This window comes from Dromaius novaehollandiae, chromosome 7 (genome assembly GCF_036370855.1).
Source record: "Dromaius novaehollandiae isolate bDroNov1 chromosome 7, bDroNov1.hap1, whole genome shotgun sequence".
NCBI classification, from domain to species: domain Eukaryota; kingdom Metazoa; phylum Chordata; class Aves; order Casuariiformes; family Dromaiidae; genus Dromaius; species Dromaius novaehollandiae.
The window spans coordinates 17144420-17160289 of NC_088104.1; the positions used below are offsets into that span (position 1 = coordinate 17144420).

Below are 15870 nucleotides of genomic sequence, written 5' to 3' on the forward strand. Positions count from 1 at the left end.
CTTTTTTGCTGGTTGTCAGTGAAGAAGTAAATCTGCAATGATAACTGTACAGTTTGTGGGTGTTAGAAAAAATGTCCAGTGACAAATAGTACCAAACTTCCATTTTTTTAATGTTAGTAGCAACTTTGTCTTTTTTTTTTTTTTTTATTCCTGGACATTTGCAGAAAAATAAAGTTAGTCAATAATTGCATATGTAGATTTCAGCAAATATTCTGTCTTGCCTGAGGTGTCACACTCTTGCCATCGCATGTCAATCACTACTTAAGTGAAATGTATAACAAGGTTGTTTTGTACTGGATGCTTCGTATGCATAAGAGAATTGCATATGACAGACTTGCACTGGAAATTTATAAGGAAGTTGCAAAAGGGATGATATCTTATTGCAGGGCTCTTCTGTAGAAAGAGGTGTAGTTGTCTGCCTTTCTAGACCAAAGTTGTTTGGTGTGTGTTTGGTTTGTTTTTTTAACATTTACTTTCACTGCATTTATTGTTGGCATATGTCTTTGCAGGTCATCAGCATTTTTATCTTACTGGATGTCTTTCTGTGTATATATATCAGATACTGTTCGTGTTCTGCTGCTAGGTAGGCTGAAGTCAGTGACTGGTTTGATGAAAATGATTCAGTCATTAGAAGAATATTTGCAACCCAATTACTTGAGTTTACAAAACCACTTTGAAGTTTTCTGTATGTCTGCTTCACAGGCAAGATGAAGCCAAACTTCCCTCTCCACCCTATTGCAATGCCCTACTAAGAGAACACAAAATTTGGATTAGATATGATGATGATTATTATTATTTTTTTTGCAATGAGAGTAGTTGAACATGGAAACAGGAGCCCAGAGAACTGTAGACTCCTTTTTTTGGTGGTGCTCAGAATTCAGCTGGATAGAGCACTGAGCCACCTGAATCATAGTGACTGTGGTTTGAGTGGGGGTTGGGACCAGAAGTCCTTCAGAGGTCCAACCTGAATTGTTCTGATCTATATCCACAGCTTCCAGGCCATTTAGAGACACCATTTCAAAACTGAACAGCACCTTGTAGTATACTGGAGTAACAGCTCTTGATCTTAAATTTCCGATTAGATGGCTTAAAGATGAAGGAAGTCCACATAGCTGAGGACCATTTTCAGTTTAGAATCAGTTTCTTTCTCTGGGTTTATATAATGATCATCCTAATAGAGCCATAGTTTAAAATTCGTTATCAGGTACTGTAACTGACTTGTCAGTGACTCTTTTTAGCTGTGGTCCATTAATACAAATCATTATCATCACCACCACTGGATAATTCAAAAGATTTTTAATAACAGGAGTCTTTTGTCTGCAAAAGGAACTTTTTTTATTTTTTACTTGATGGATTAAAAAAAATTATCCACAAGGAATTAGATTTGGACCATAATAAAGCCTCATCTGTTGCTATGCTGTAATCTAGTTGGCACGGTGATCAAGACCAACTGAACAAACATGAAAATACAACTACAATTTTGTACTGTAATTATTCAGGGATAACAAACGAACATAATTGTCAATGGCATATTTCACAAAAAGTAACAGCACTAGTTAATATAGGGAAAGTTTCACAGTGCCAATGGGGAAGAGATTAGAATGCCATTAGAATTAATAGATCTTCTTCTATTCTAACATTTTTACTTGTCATTTTCCAGTCTATAATCACTCAATACATTGTCTAACCAATCAGCTCCAGTAAAAGGATGCAGAAGACTAAAACTTCCTGGGAAGATCTGCAGAAAATGGTGGTTTGGGGACTGATGGAATTCCAGTTTATGCAAGATGTGGAAGTTCACTATTTCATTTCATTAAAAGGAGGATGGGGAGATGGGGAGGAATAGGAAAAGAAGATCATTACACAGTGGTAGCCTGAATAGGCTGTCAGTTCGCAGCTCCAGGGCCTGCTCTTCAAAACCCCAATATTGGAGATTTGTCTGGGACGCATCAGTTTGCCCCAATATTCACAGATGAGTTAAATGGAGATAGATCTTACTACAGAACTTGCCTTTTTGCAAAAATAGGGAGATCTACTTTTTGCAGCACCCAAAAACAAAGATTCATGCTAACGGAAAGGGACGTGACAGGTGGTAGAACTCGGACCTTTAAGTATGAAGGAACAAAATCCACTTTGGATAACTTTATAATCCTTACCACTGTCTCTGGTACTGCCTTGGACCCCTTGAAGTAATTTGATAGTCTAGTGAGAACACAGATATTTTATCTATTTCAGATTTGTCAATCATTGTTCTGTCATTTGAGAGAGACCCTGTGGGCAGACCTGTTTTTGGCCAGGCTGTTTCAAGCTTTTAAAAGAATCTCACTTTAAATAATTGTCCCCTCCATATATTACGACCTTGTAGTGCAACATTACATAGTGAAATGATGCAGGGCTCTTTTCCTTATAATAGTTTTCAAAAAGAGGCAGCTCAGCCTGTAGCAAGCAAAAGTCTATTCTTCTGATGGCTGCCAGTGCAACCAAATAGAAGGAGAATTTAAAAAAAAAAATAAATACAAAAGAATAAGTAAACTATCTGACAATTCCAAACAGCATGTTGGAATCATTCTGACAATAAAGACTTTTATTACACCCTCTTAATGCCTGGGGTTTTAATTTAACACATCAATGAAAAGGCAGCATATAAAATAACACCACCACCACCAAAAACACCAGCAGGACTTGCTTTTATTAGTGCAATTCATAAGAAATTAGAACATCTAATGAGAAAATCGTTAAGCATGGAAAAAATGGACTTACTTAACTTGTGGAGCTGAAGTAGCGAGATTTCAATTTAGTTTGTCAGCTTCTGGTAAATAGAGTGAGTTGATCACCTCTGGAACAGTAAGCACTTTAGCACACTTTCTTGTGTTATAGTTGCTGTCGGACAGAATCGCCATCCACCTCCTTTTCTAGAAACTCACTGAGATGAGCAGCTAGTGGCAGAGCATCAAATATGTTGTGGTTTACTTTTTTTTTCAGAGCTATTGTCCTTCAGACCCAATTCAGTTAAGCGTTTTATAGAACATAGACATAACAGCTAGTTCTGCATATGCTTATGGTCAGCAGAGTGGAATAAAGTGCTTAAATGATGTGTGCTTCTCAGTGCATTTACTTGTCTTTTCCATTAGTCTCTGATTTTCTGTCATGATGTTTCCATAGCTGAAACAGTTGTAATGACATCTATGCTCATAGCATCTGAACATAGGAATGGCTATAGGTCAGACTAAAGATCCTCCCAATCCAATCACCTATCTTCAACGTTGGCTGCAAAGAGTACAAGAGCAGAGCAAGCAGGTGCTGTTACTTGTCCAAAATATTTTCCTCCACTTCCTTCCTGAATGGCAATGTTGTCTTTGTGTTTAATCTCCCTTGATACATTTCCTCTTCCAAGAATTTGTTCAAGCGTTTTTTGAAGCTGTTAAAACTTCTAGCATCCCGCAGCAACCTATGGCAAAGAGTTCCACAGGTTGGCTGTTTCTGTTTGGAGAGGTACTTTCTTCTGATTGTTCTTAACCCACCTCCTTGCTCTTGTTTTGGAAGAGGCAATGAACAGTCATCTTTTTCATGATGCTTGCGATTTTATAGATTGCTATTGTATCCTCATCACACTTGTCTTTTTCCCAGACTGAAGCCTCTGCCAGAGGATGAAACTGGACTGTTCCTCACCTATAATTAAACATGAAGAAAATAAAGGACAAAAATCCAGCAGAATTTATTTGCGCATCCGTAGCTCATGTTGATATTTTCACCTGTCTCATTTACAGTTGTTTTTGCAGCTACCTACCTTTTAAGAGCCAGTCAATAGTGAGGCTGTTGTTCCCCTTCTTGTCAGTACAAGTTTCATTGTCTGCCTTTGCTTCCTCCTGCCAGGCATACACAGTTTATAATACTTGCCTCCACGATTATGAACACCATTGCCCTATTTGAAGAATCAGCAAGGTAACTTAGGAGAAGGCAAGGTATACTCTGATGTCAATAGCAGCAAGGTAGACTTAACTGCAATCACCCTGCAGCTCTTGTTTTGACATTGTTGCATCCTTGTTGCAAATTTAACTCTCCTATTGAAATATGTATATATTTCAAAGGATGTTTAGGGGATGTATTGAGTCATAGAACATAACTCCCTCAGGTTTAAGAACCCAGTTGTTCCCATTTTACTTTCTATCAAACAAGCTAGGTCTGTGCTTTGTTCTTGGCTTTCAGGTGAAAACTTTCCTGCCTTGGCTGTGTGTGGGGTTTCTTCGTCCCCGTGCCGCGCCCCCCCCCCCCCCCCACACACACACACACACACATTTTTTTCTTCTTCTTCTTTTCCCCTCCTTCTAGTGTACCTGGCTTTTTCAGAGACTGAAGTAATTTTCTGTAGCTTAGATATCAGTTATTGAGTAGCTTGAGGAGGTATGGGTATGGTTAACTCCTTTAGTGTCTGTCAAAGTGGGGTAGAATAATAAGAGAGATAGAAAGGAAAAATGTGTTCTCACTTTGAAAATGTGCATTTTTCTTCTCTTTCAGTGAGTCAGCAGTTGATAAACCAAATTGATCGGTTTTTGGAAAATAAAGGTTCACAGTACTACATGAAAGGCATCAATTGTATCAAAGTTTTCAGAGAGGAGGCCATAAAGGTAATGATATACGGAAAGTCTGATCTTTGTCAAATTAAAGGTATGGTGGGCCTACTTGCTATATGAAAAACTTCATAGATTATTGCTATAGCAAAAATAATAAATGATTCATAGGTTGAAATCCATTGTACCATTTGAAAGTTTAGAAATACAGCTTGCACTTTGTGGTGGTGGGTGGCTGTGTTGTGTGGGTTTTTTGGTTTTTTTTTTCCTTTGTTTTTTTTCTGGGGGGGGTTGGTGGGTTTTTTTTTTGGTGGTTTTTGGTCGGGTTTTTTTTTTTTTTTTGGTGGTTTTCAGTCGGGGGTTTTTTTTTGGTGGTTTTTGGTCGGGTTTTTTTTTTTTTTTTTGGTGGTTTTTGGTCGGGTTTTTGGTGGTGTGTTTTTTTTGTTTTTAATATCCCCACTGGAATAGGGACTAGATTCCCTGGTATTATTTACTGCCATTTGTTTTCTTTTAAACATGAAAACACAGGGCCTGTGACCTGATGCTTGTAGAAGAAAAGCGTGCCATTCTCCAAATTTCTTCTTAAATCTAGTCACAAGATAGTCTCTGCAACTTTATGAAATGCAGTTTCTTTTGTGACTCATCCTACCTTAGAAATCTTGGTTTTAGTAGAATTAAATCTGTAGTGATGAGATAAAGCTGTAGTGGTAAATCTTGCAATGGCTTTTGTGTTCACTCTGTTAAATGACTTCATAAAGAATTAAGTTAGCAGCTCTCTTTAGTAAGCTACTTCAATATTTCTCTGTTATCGTTGATGTTGTTTTTTTTCAGCTGTCCAAGGTGCAGTGCTTTAATGATTTTCTGCAGGCCCTGAAGTCAAAGGTGGAAGATAAAGCCTTAGCTGATTTCTGGGAGATAGTGATGCAGGGTATGACAGCAATACATTTTTTTTTTTTTTTTTTTTAAGTGTATTTCTATAAATTGTCCATGATGTGAGAGGAATCCTTATGTTAGCAGTAGGACACTTAAACTAAACGCAGAGCAGCATTTCTGATGTAGTTCATTCCTGCAACTTGCACTGTGAAAGAAAAAATTTTCACAGAACTTTTTTGCACTGATGATTTCATACTAGCAATGTTTCATAATGTCATGCCAAGTCTTGTTGAAATGGTAAATTAATAGTGTGAGAAGAGAGACAAGTTAAATACTACAGGGTAAGGAGAAGAAGATATGATTTCAGATGAATTTTAAAATAAATGGAAAAATTCATGCAGCAGAGATATAAAAAGACTCTTTCGTATTAAGCTTTGAAAAAGGCATGGATAGCATTGAAACATGTCACTGATCACTTTGTATTTAAGCAACCTGGAGAACGGAATATGTGGTATTATAACACCTACTTATGACTGAACTGAGCAATACCAGGCAGTACAATTCCAGAAGACATTCAGAGACTACGCAAGTGGTAAATAAAGGAACATTTTCACAAATAAAACAATGATGCACTAAAAAGCCTCTTTTACGTCATACCCCTAATTTTGATTGGAACCAGTGCTAGGAAAATGTGTTAAATGCTCAGCTGCATCTCTTTATGGTACATGCTATAAAATGCAGTCATATGCTTTTATATAGCATATTTCAAAATGAAGTACTCTAGACTGTCTGGTGTCCGCTTTATTTAACCATTTCAGAATTACAGAATTTGTTTAACAACCCAAAGAAACAGTGCAAGATAGCACTCAAAGAATGCTATATCCAATTTTACTGTAGGGGACCTTATCTGAAGAAATTGAGGAAAAAAAGCTTTGGAAGAAGGAAACCTAGATTTTTCCAAAGCCATGCTAGTATGCTCTGTGTTAATAACTTTGGTTGGCACAGACCAGAGTTTCCAACAAACTGGACGATAGTTTTGAAAAAAATTCACTAATACAAGCAGGATTGACATTTTCATACAAAAAAGACTGTCGTCTTCTAAGAAGAAGATAAAAATGTGGTGCTCTATGCAAAATCTAATTGGTCTCACTGAGTAGCTGAGATTGCTTTTGGCTTCCTGCTACCAAAAGCTGGAGTCCTGCTTTCCCTGTTTCTGGCTACATCCCTTCCCATCCCTTCTCCTCTTCAAAGTGTGATGGATTGAAACGGACCTTTTCATGAGCCGTTTGAATCGCTAAGCCCACAAAAGATAATGAATGAAAGTGAGTGAGTTAAAGTGGCTTTTGGAGCAGGAGCAAGGCAGATCTGTTTCCTAAGTTTGAATTTCATGAAAACCTGCCATATAGTTCCCTGGCCACATTAAGCTGGCATAAACTTGTCCTGCTGCTGAAACCTTTCTGAACCTACTGTTCTTTGATTTCATACCCACAGCTTCCCTGTGCAGGCACAAGCATTTTTTGCAGCCAGGGATGGGCTAGACTGGGAACACATTTGGAGTTAAAAGCAATTGAGATTCTTTCTTTCTTTTTTTTTTTTCCCCCCGCCCTTACCCCTGGGTCACTGCACAGGATGATGGCACTGGTACAACAGAGCAGGCAAGACCACTGCTTTTGGTGGTCAAGCTGTAGGGTATCGTAGTGTCAGTGAATGTATGATATGAGTTAACTTTCCTAAGGCTAGTAAGGCTGAAGAGCATGCCAATAGTGACTAAAAGTGTAATTTCTGACAGATTTTCAGCATTTCACCTGTGATCTGTGATTTCAGTATCTCATTAGTTTGACTGTCATAATATTAGCAATTTCCTAAATGGATGCTTCCACAAGCTTATGAATATTCTCATTAATTTATTTTTGTATCATGATAGTTGATTCATTTATGCACGTTTTCCTTTGAGCATTTTTTTTATTATTATTTTTGCCAGTGATGATGACACATTTAGAAGTTGGAATTTGGAAGGTTTTTTCATTTCTAACACTAAGTGGATTTTTGGGAAGCCTTGTAATGATTTTTTTCTTTTTTTTTTCTTTCTTTTTTTTTTTTTTTCCTTAGACAGAATTTCTTTGATCACTAAAGATGAAGCAGAAGGAAGTTTGGTGACTAGTGAAGAAGCTGAAAAGGTATAGATATATTTTTAATGATCATCTCTTTGTGTAAAGCCCTTGCTGTGGAACACTTTCTTATGTGGATAAATCTTTAGATGAATGAAATAGGATCCAGATGAAGGAAGAACAACGTTGTTTTGCCACAAAAGTGGAATTGCCCCAATTCAGAGCAAAAACAGTTCTCGAGGTTGTACTACAGCATTTTGCTTTAATTGGCCTTTAGAAAGCAGCATATTGTGATATCTGAAAATATCCTCTAGAAAGAATAGGAACTTAAGGAAATCAGTTTAGTGGAATGGCAGTAGACTATTTGTATATGCAAGAACACTGTCCCTATTTGTGGTTGATGAAGAACTGTGATCTCGTTGGTATACGAGTTCAGAAAGCAAGAAATTTTTTGTCTAAAGGTTTTATGGCAGTCCAGAAATATAAAGTTGTCATGGCAATTTTTTTGCCATTTATGCAATGATATCAGTAGTTTCCACTTTATGCAGCTCTTGTGAATTGATACCCATCATAGATTTATGCTGCTATTTTTATTAGTGAACATATTAGATCCTTCTGGAAATAAAAGTTTTGGGGTATTTGCAGGTATGCAGAAATATAATGCTTGAACTCTTTGTGGTAATGAATGAAGGATGTCACAGTTATGAAAGAGTGAATTATAACAGGCAGAATAGTGCATTCTGCTTCAAAGAAGACAAAATTCAGAGTTAATGGGTACATTGCTGTCAAAAATCATATTTGTATTCATTTTGCATGGAGAGGATGTGACAGACGTTCTTGTATCAGGCTGCTAGCCATGATTTTTAAATAGCTTAGGAGAAAGAAGGTCATTGTATTAAAGACCCCACAAGTTAAACCTGTAGCTAAAATCCCCAAGTACTTTGCAGGGAAGCAGCTTTTCTAAATGATGCCACATTAATCACTACAACTTCGGGCCTTAGATTAGCATTAACCAGAAGGGGGTTGAGGTAGGTTCTCCATGAGTGAAATGATGAGTAGGTGAAAGGTTGTATTTTAGAATCTACTTTTTTCACCTGTGATAATTGACCTCAAGGTGAAGAAGGCACAGAAATACAGTGAAAACAAAAACTGAATACAAAAAGCTAAAGACATACATGAAGTACAAATGATAGAACAGGATTCTTTTTGTAGACGTGAAGGACCTACTGGCTGTTTCTCATCATGCATAATTGTATAGAGCAATCTTTTTTCTAGCAGGCATTTTAAAGAGTATCAGTATTTTGCTGTATGTTTCCAAGAGTATGAATACACTTGGAAACTTCAGAAGGTAATTTTTTCTTGAGAACTTCACTTTCTAGGCTGAAACTACTCTTGGTGCTCAAAATGTGTCCATGCTGTGTGAAATAGCCTCTGTCCCTTAAGGAAATCTCTACTAGCCATAAAGACATTACAGCATATAATTGTCTTAACTATGAGCTTGCAGTGGCTAAAAAATGCTGTGCCTCTGTAGGAATGCAGCACAAGTTATACAGAGTAGCAAGGATTAGATTTACTGCTGCCTAGCAAAGCTGGATCGAAACATTTGCAGACTGACTTCAAATTGGCTTTTTTGTTTAACGTCATCGTACAGTCATGGCTACGCAGTAACCCTGGTGTTGCAATACGGGATGTTCGGTTTTGTGAATTGTCGAAGGTCTTATAACAACCATAACTTCCCTTTTAAAAATGGGGGAATAACAGAGATGGCATGAAATTAGCTCTGGAAGTGCTGAGAGCACAAGAAGAGTTTTTTGTTTTGGTTTTTTTTTTTTAAAGGCAGTTACCTTGCCCTTCAGAATAAATGTGTTACATCTGTTTGATGAGCTAGGCTGTTGGCAATATCAGTTAATCACTAGATAAATCTCCCTCACTCTGTAGATCCAAAACCAGAACCTTGATTTGCAGAGCTCTGTCATTGTCTGTTGAGGGGTTATATGACTTAAGAAACTGGAGGGCTACATATACATGGAGTAAAGATCTGCAAGGATAGAAAAGTTTGTATTGAGTTTATGGGCCTGACCTAAAATCTAATTTTCCTTGGTCCAATCTTAAACCCTGCCACAGGTTTCCCCAGCACTTTCCTAGGTCTATAACAGATTGCAAAAATGGTTCATTTGATTTTTGTTCTGAAGAAGATAGCCTTTGAAACAATTCCCGAAAGAATTATATTGGATTTTTTTTTAATGCCACACTATACAGCAAGATGCATGTTTTCTTCACCTCTGTAATATGTCACATGCTCATAATTGCAAGTGTGTAGGGCAAGGGATTGGCTGTCCATTTGGTCCTATGTTACACAGAAGCCTTTTCTCTTATGTGCAAGTCACTAACTGATAGCAATTTTAGGACTGTTTTGGATATAAGATTTCAAGTTTACTTTGAGGAGGAATGGAAGACTTACAAGGCTACTTATTAGGGAGGTAACATGCAAAAGTTTCTTTTTAGTTGAACAAGGTTAACCAATGCATATTTTCTTTACTACTCATCATCGAGGGAAAAAATGGTCTTACTTTTTTTTTTTTTTTTTTTTTTTTCCCCCCCTATAACAGTGGAGATGGTCTTTTTAGAGCATAAGGATGATAGGTTAAAAGAGCCTAACTGTCAAGTACTTTTTATGGTTGCTTTAGGGAAGATAATGGATTTCAGCACAGCTATTATATGTAATTTGCTTCTGCATAAATGTATAACAGATTTTGTTTGTTTGTTTTAAAAAGGCAACTTCAAATATTCAGCACTTTATGGAAACTTCAGCTTTCAATTTATTGTAAATCTTCCTAAACTTCTTTAGCTTTTAGCTTTCTTTGGCTAACTTAGTGTGGGAAAGCTGATTTTGAAAACTTTGGAAAAAATATGCAACTTTCAGAAATACCATTTGACTCTTAATTAACTGTGTAAAATGAAATTTGCTCTGGCACAGAAAACATTCGGAGCTGACAATGTCATTGGCTTTTAGTTTTTAATATGTGCTTTATATTACTACTAGATTGAGATCTTTTCCAGGAAAAAAAAAAAAGATATACAAACATATGGCATCTTGAAATTCTAATTCCTTGCATCCTTGCCACCTTCTCAATTTTTTTTCAGCTAGAAAAGCAACAAGATAAGTTGAAGCCTGCATGTTAAACATGATTGTTCTCTGTGGAGGAAATCTTCAACATTGCTCTTGGATTTTACTCTTTAGGATGTAGAAAAGGTCTGACCTTTGGCTAATGAGACAAATAGGCAGAGGTTGTTTACATCTTCTGTTTTTGGTTGACCAAAATTAACATACTTCCTTTTTAATTCTGGTGGATGAGGTATCTGATACTTCCCCACAAAATTAACTTACTGCATTTAATGTAGTGAATTGGGGAGGTGGGGAGAGGGAGGCTGGAGAAGGAAGATGTTTTCAGGGATTCAAAATTGCTGACTCAAACATTAAAGCATTAGATCCTCTCTTGATATGGTGGGAAAATGCAGAAGGCAACGTCTCAATGTTTTGCCCATTTTCTAAAGCTGTTGCTCTTGTCCTAGAGATGGAACAGAACATTTTATTTATGTAAAAGGATATTTAAGCTTTTTGTAGTTCAAGTATATTGTCTTAGAGATGGATAATGCTCTTACATAGATCCCTTGCTACTAATCCCTGCTTTCTCTCTTCAGTTTGTATCAATAGTTATTACTCTTGTTTACCCAGTCTCTGAGGAAGGAAGCGTGGAGGTTTTTAGTGCTTTTGATACCATGATCTTATCTATCTAGATTATCTTTGATATGACCTCCATGACTATAGTAATTGAAGTCCTCAGGTAAACAGTAGCTTGCTTTAATAAGCCACATTTTTTGCACAAAAACATTACCTAAACTTTAAACAGGTATTTATAGATTTAGTGTGAGTCTGTTCTAATCAGACATTCTCTTTCGTCATCTAGAGCTATGACCAAATTGTTTCTGAATTAAGGATAATACAACTTGGAAAGCCATGTAATATGGCTTTCCTTCTTCCTCTGTTTTCACTGCCATCTTTTTTATCTAGGGCAGTGTTGTTCCTAGCTCCATATACTTGTTGTTCTGCACATTTTAATGAGAAAAATAAAATTTATAATTTTACTAGTGAGGCTATTGCTAACAAGACCATAACTAAAACTTGTAGACAGCTGAATTATGTGTTTGTATTTTTTCTACCATTATTGATAAATTACTATTTTTTGCACTATGTTAAGGTAAGACAAAAGTAATTCAGAGGTAACTGTACTCCAGATATTGTCTATGTATTTGATTTCTGTTATTGTAGTATCTGAACTAGTTAGCTTTACCTTCTGTTTATGATGCCATACACTAAGTGAAGGGCATATGGTGAGTTGTATCAGCAGCTACTGCAATAGAACTTTACATAATGAATGTTCTATTTTTAAAGACTACCATTCTAACCATCTTGCATGTTTGAGAGGTTTTTTTAATTCATGTCTTTATTCATTTGTTAAATGTTAATTGAACTAAATGGGAAACTTTTACTGAATTCCACACAGAAATAGAATGTAGTACGTAAGATCTTTGCTAGACAAGGTGTTGGTCAGCTTACATATGTCTAAATAACAATAGGGAAGGGTTTTTTTGCTGTCCCTTAGCATTTTGTAGTCACAATATTATTTTTAAAATTACCTTTTTCAGAACATAAGAATGGTCTATAAAAATGGACCAAATTTCCATCTAGCCCAAAATCCCATCTTTGACAGTGGCTGATAACAGATGGATAGGGAAAGGTGTACGTTCCCAGGCTCCAGCCCTTGACATCTCAGGTACTTCCTGTGCTAGATGTTGTTTCTGTTGCCTCAGTAGTCTTCAGTGTATTTCTCTTCTGTGAACTTGTCCAATCTCCCAATGAGACCATGGACTAATATTTGCAGTGTTCTTTGAAAAGTAGTTCTGCAGCTTAACTACATGTTGTCTGAAGAACCACCTCCTGTTGTCTGTTTTTAACACATACTACTGTAAAATCCATTAAAAGGAAGTCTCAAGAAACTTCCTCTGCTCTAAGATAGTGTTGGAGGATGGAAGCCACAATGAACTTCATTCATGCATTAGGAAGAGCATTGCCAGCAGGTTGAGGAAGGTGATCTATCCCTTCTGCTCAGCCCTGGCATTGAGGCCACACCTGGAGTACTGTGTCCAGTTCTGTGCTCCCCCAGTTTGAGAGAGATATGGAGCTACTGGAGCTAGTCCAGCAAAGGGACACTAAGATTATTAAGGGACTGGAGCATCTCTTATATGAGGAAAGGCTGAGAAAGTTGGAACTGTTCAGCTTGGAGAAGGGAAGACGGAGAATCTTACCAATGTGTTTAAACATCCAAAGAGAGGGTGTAAAGAGGATGGGACTGGACTCTTTCCAGTGGTGTGCAGTGATAGGACGAGAGGCAACGGGCACAAACTCAATCACAGGAAGCTCCATCTGAATGTAAGGAAAAACTTCTTTACTGTGAGGGCAACAGAGCACTGGAACAGGCTGCCCAGAGAGATTGTGGAGTCTCCTTCCTTGGAGATACTCAAAAGCCGCCTGGATGTGATCCTGTGCAGTGTGCTCTAGGTGACCCTGCTTGAGCAGGGGGGTTGGACTAGATGATCTCCAGAGGTCCCTTCCAGCCTCAGCCATTTTGTGATTCGTTATCACTGGAGCTTTTCTTTCTTTCATTTTTAATCATAGATATGTTAGTTTTTATGTTAAAAGTAAATACATACATTTAACATTAAGGGTCTGAGTTTTCTCAGTAACTTTTAAATACATTTTTATTTTTAGTTCTTGGCCCCAAAAGAAAAGCAAAATGAAACTCCGCCTGCCACAGATGAAGGTGGTGACGTTGATGATTTGGTGAGTGCCATAATTTAGAATTAAATTTTAACTGAAAGGTGCAGTGAGAGAGAGAGAGAGCTTCTTAAAGCAGTAGGTTAGAGTGCTCAGCTTAGAAAACACCAAGGAACTAAAGCAGTGAAGAAAGACACAAAATTAGTTAGTTGCCATTGTAAAATGTACTGAAATATCTAATTTAATGAGGGCAAACACTGGGTTCTGTGGTAACACTGATGCTTACGTAGATTAATCCTGTTCTTTAGCATCCTTCCAAAGATCCAGTAAGGCTGCTTGTTTGATAGCAGGTTGTTTTAGCTTACTATAATAGCATTTAACAAAGCTTGTAGGTGTAGAACAGCTATTTATGTGGCAAACTAAAAATCATTTTTACAATGTTGTTTTAGACTTCTCGATTAACCTTCTCTACACAGGCTTGCTGGAATTCAAGGATTTCAAGAGGATTTTTAATAAATATTTTAGCCATTTTTTACTTGCTGCGTCATTATAAATCTGTCTCCAAGGCTTAGGTTTGATTCTGTACTTTATAACAGCTTAGTATGAAGCTTAAGTACAGGCCATTTATATTTTACCATGAGTATTTCTGAATTTACTTTGGTTTCTAAATGCTAAACACACAAAATAAAGAACCTGAATTCAGTCCCTCTTTTTCCAAATTTGTTCCTTCTGTTTGCAGCTGGACATGATGTGATTGGGCACTACAAGGTGACCATACTGGTGAAGGTTTGGAAGAGATCTGCCTGTGAGATGGGGCACAAAACAAGATGCCAAGGAGAAGACAGTATATCCATCTTTATTTTCTCAAGTGAGAGCAGAAGTCCCAGAGACATTTCCAATCGGTGTAAATGTCATCTGTTTCTTCCAAACTAGAACAGAAGATTGAAATAATCTGAAGTATTTCTGGAGTAATGATATCTTTAAGGCATTTCTTCTTTTTCTTTAGCACACTGAATCTAGTTTATCCCTGGTATTCCTTCCAGCTAAGCACTGCTAAATTTAATGAGAGCCTGCACTGGCACCTGACATCCTTGTTACATTGCCTGGGAAGGAAGATAGAGATGTCACAGTGAGCTTACCAGGTAATGTAGAACCTTTAGTGGAGGTAACTCCATAACATTATAGATGGGGAAGGAAAAAGACTGTATGTTCGTGTCTTTCCCCTTTTAAAAAAAAAGGCAGAAAAAAGGTTTATTAAAAAAATCTGGGCCATAGAGGTCACAAAATAATGACTTGAAATATAAAATGATTTAAAGTACATAGCAAAGAAAAGTGTGGTGATTTCCCCCCCCCCCCCCCCCCCCCAAAAATACCCAAATTGGCAATGATAGTCATTTCTCTGTGCTAGAGATTCTTTTTTCCATCAGGTCGGCAGCAGCAGATGTCCCCAAAGTTTCTGCCCATTTCCGTTATTGGCTGTCATGTTCTGTGTCCTGAGATTTTCTTTTTTTCACAGACTTTTAACTATTACAGTTACTGCAGATATTGCTAGTTCTGAAAGAATGAATGAATCGGTTATATCCCCATTTTGTACATTGCAGATAACTACTAACGCAGAGCAGAAGAATCCATAAAAGCTGTACATGAAACCTGTGGTAAATACTGGTGATAGTTAACATCAGTAGCCCGAATGGCCTATCTATACAAAGCAATCCAAAATAGTCAGATACTGCTCAAAGAGATACTGATATGTGATTTACAGATCTAAAAAGACACTAATAACATCTTCACAAATGCTTGTTTGTTATGGGCTCATTCATTCCTTACAAAGCTGCTCTTTTGTTATTGCAAATGTATAAACATACTGTGCAAAATGGTGTTGAGACCATAGGAAATATGAAAATCATGAGCTGTAGTTAAAAGATGCTTTGGTTTGGAATATCTGTTTTCTCTACTGAACAGCTCCTGTATGAGAAACAGTAATTGCTCTTGCCTGTATCTCCCTACACAGAAACTTGCCCTCTTTCCCCTCATGTTCCATCCTTACTTAGTTCATACAGACTTCAAAGAGATTTCTCAAATACTGATGGGCGGGGAGCAGGTGATCTCTCCAGACCTTTAGAGCTTTTGTGTCACTGGAAGGTATTTTGATGAATTGTAAATAAGAAATAGTTGGTCAGTTTTGACTATCTTTTGAGGTCAGTTATTGGGCATATAGCTGGCTGGAGTTTTCTACATTTTCTTAATTTGATTAATAAAATGTTTAATGGATTGCTTTTGTTTTCTTTGGCACTCTGTTTTCTAAAATTGGATTATTAGCTGCATATGCAGTACCTAACAGGAACTACCAAAAACTCCTTTTCTTAGTGCACACAATACAAACAATGAATATCAGAAGTTTTCTACAGAAGCTAATTGTCTCTCTAGAGCCACCGAAGTCTCTGTTCTTTACAAACACTAAACTTCACAACATGCCCATGAAATC

At 37.1% G+C, this 15870-nt stretch overlaps 1 protein-coding gene across 3 annotated transcripts in view; it reads left to right on the top strand.

Moving 5' to 3' along the window:
* XRCC5 (X-ray repair cross complementing 5) overlaps window positions 1–15656 on the top strand; it is a 54243-nt gene extending 38587 nt beyond the window's left edge. For all 3 annotated transcript variants that reach the window (XM_026095458.2, XM_026095452.2, XM_026095467.2), the window contains exons 17-21: window positions 4516–4625; window positions 5400–5496; window positions 7551–7618; window positions 13380–13451; window positions 14125–15656. In XM_026095458.2, the coding sequence (XP_025951243.2) occupies window positions 4516–4625; window positions 5400–5496; window positions 7551–7618; window positions 13380–13451; window positions 14125–14139 (362 nt within the window). In that variant the 3' untranslated portion in view covers window positions 14140–15656. The remainder of the gene's footprint in view (window positions 1–4515; window positions 4626–5399; window positions 5497–7550; window positions 7619–13379; window positions 13452–14124) is intronic.
* The last annotated feature ends 214 nt before the right edge of the window (window positions 15657–15870 follow it).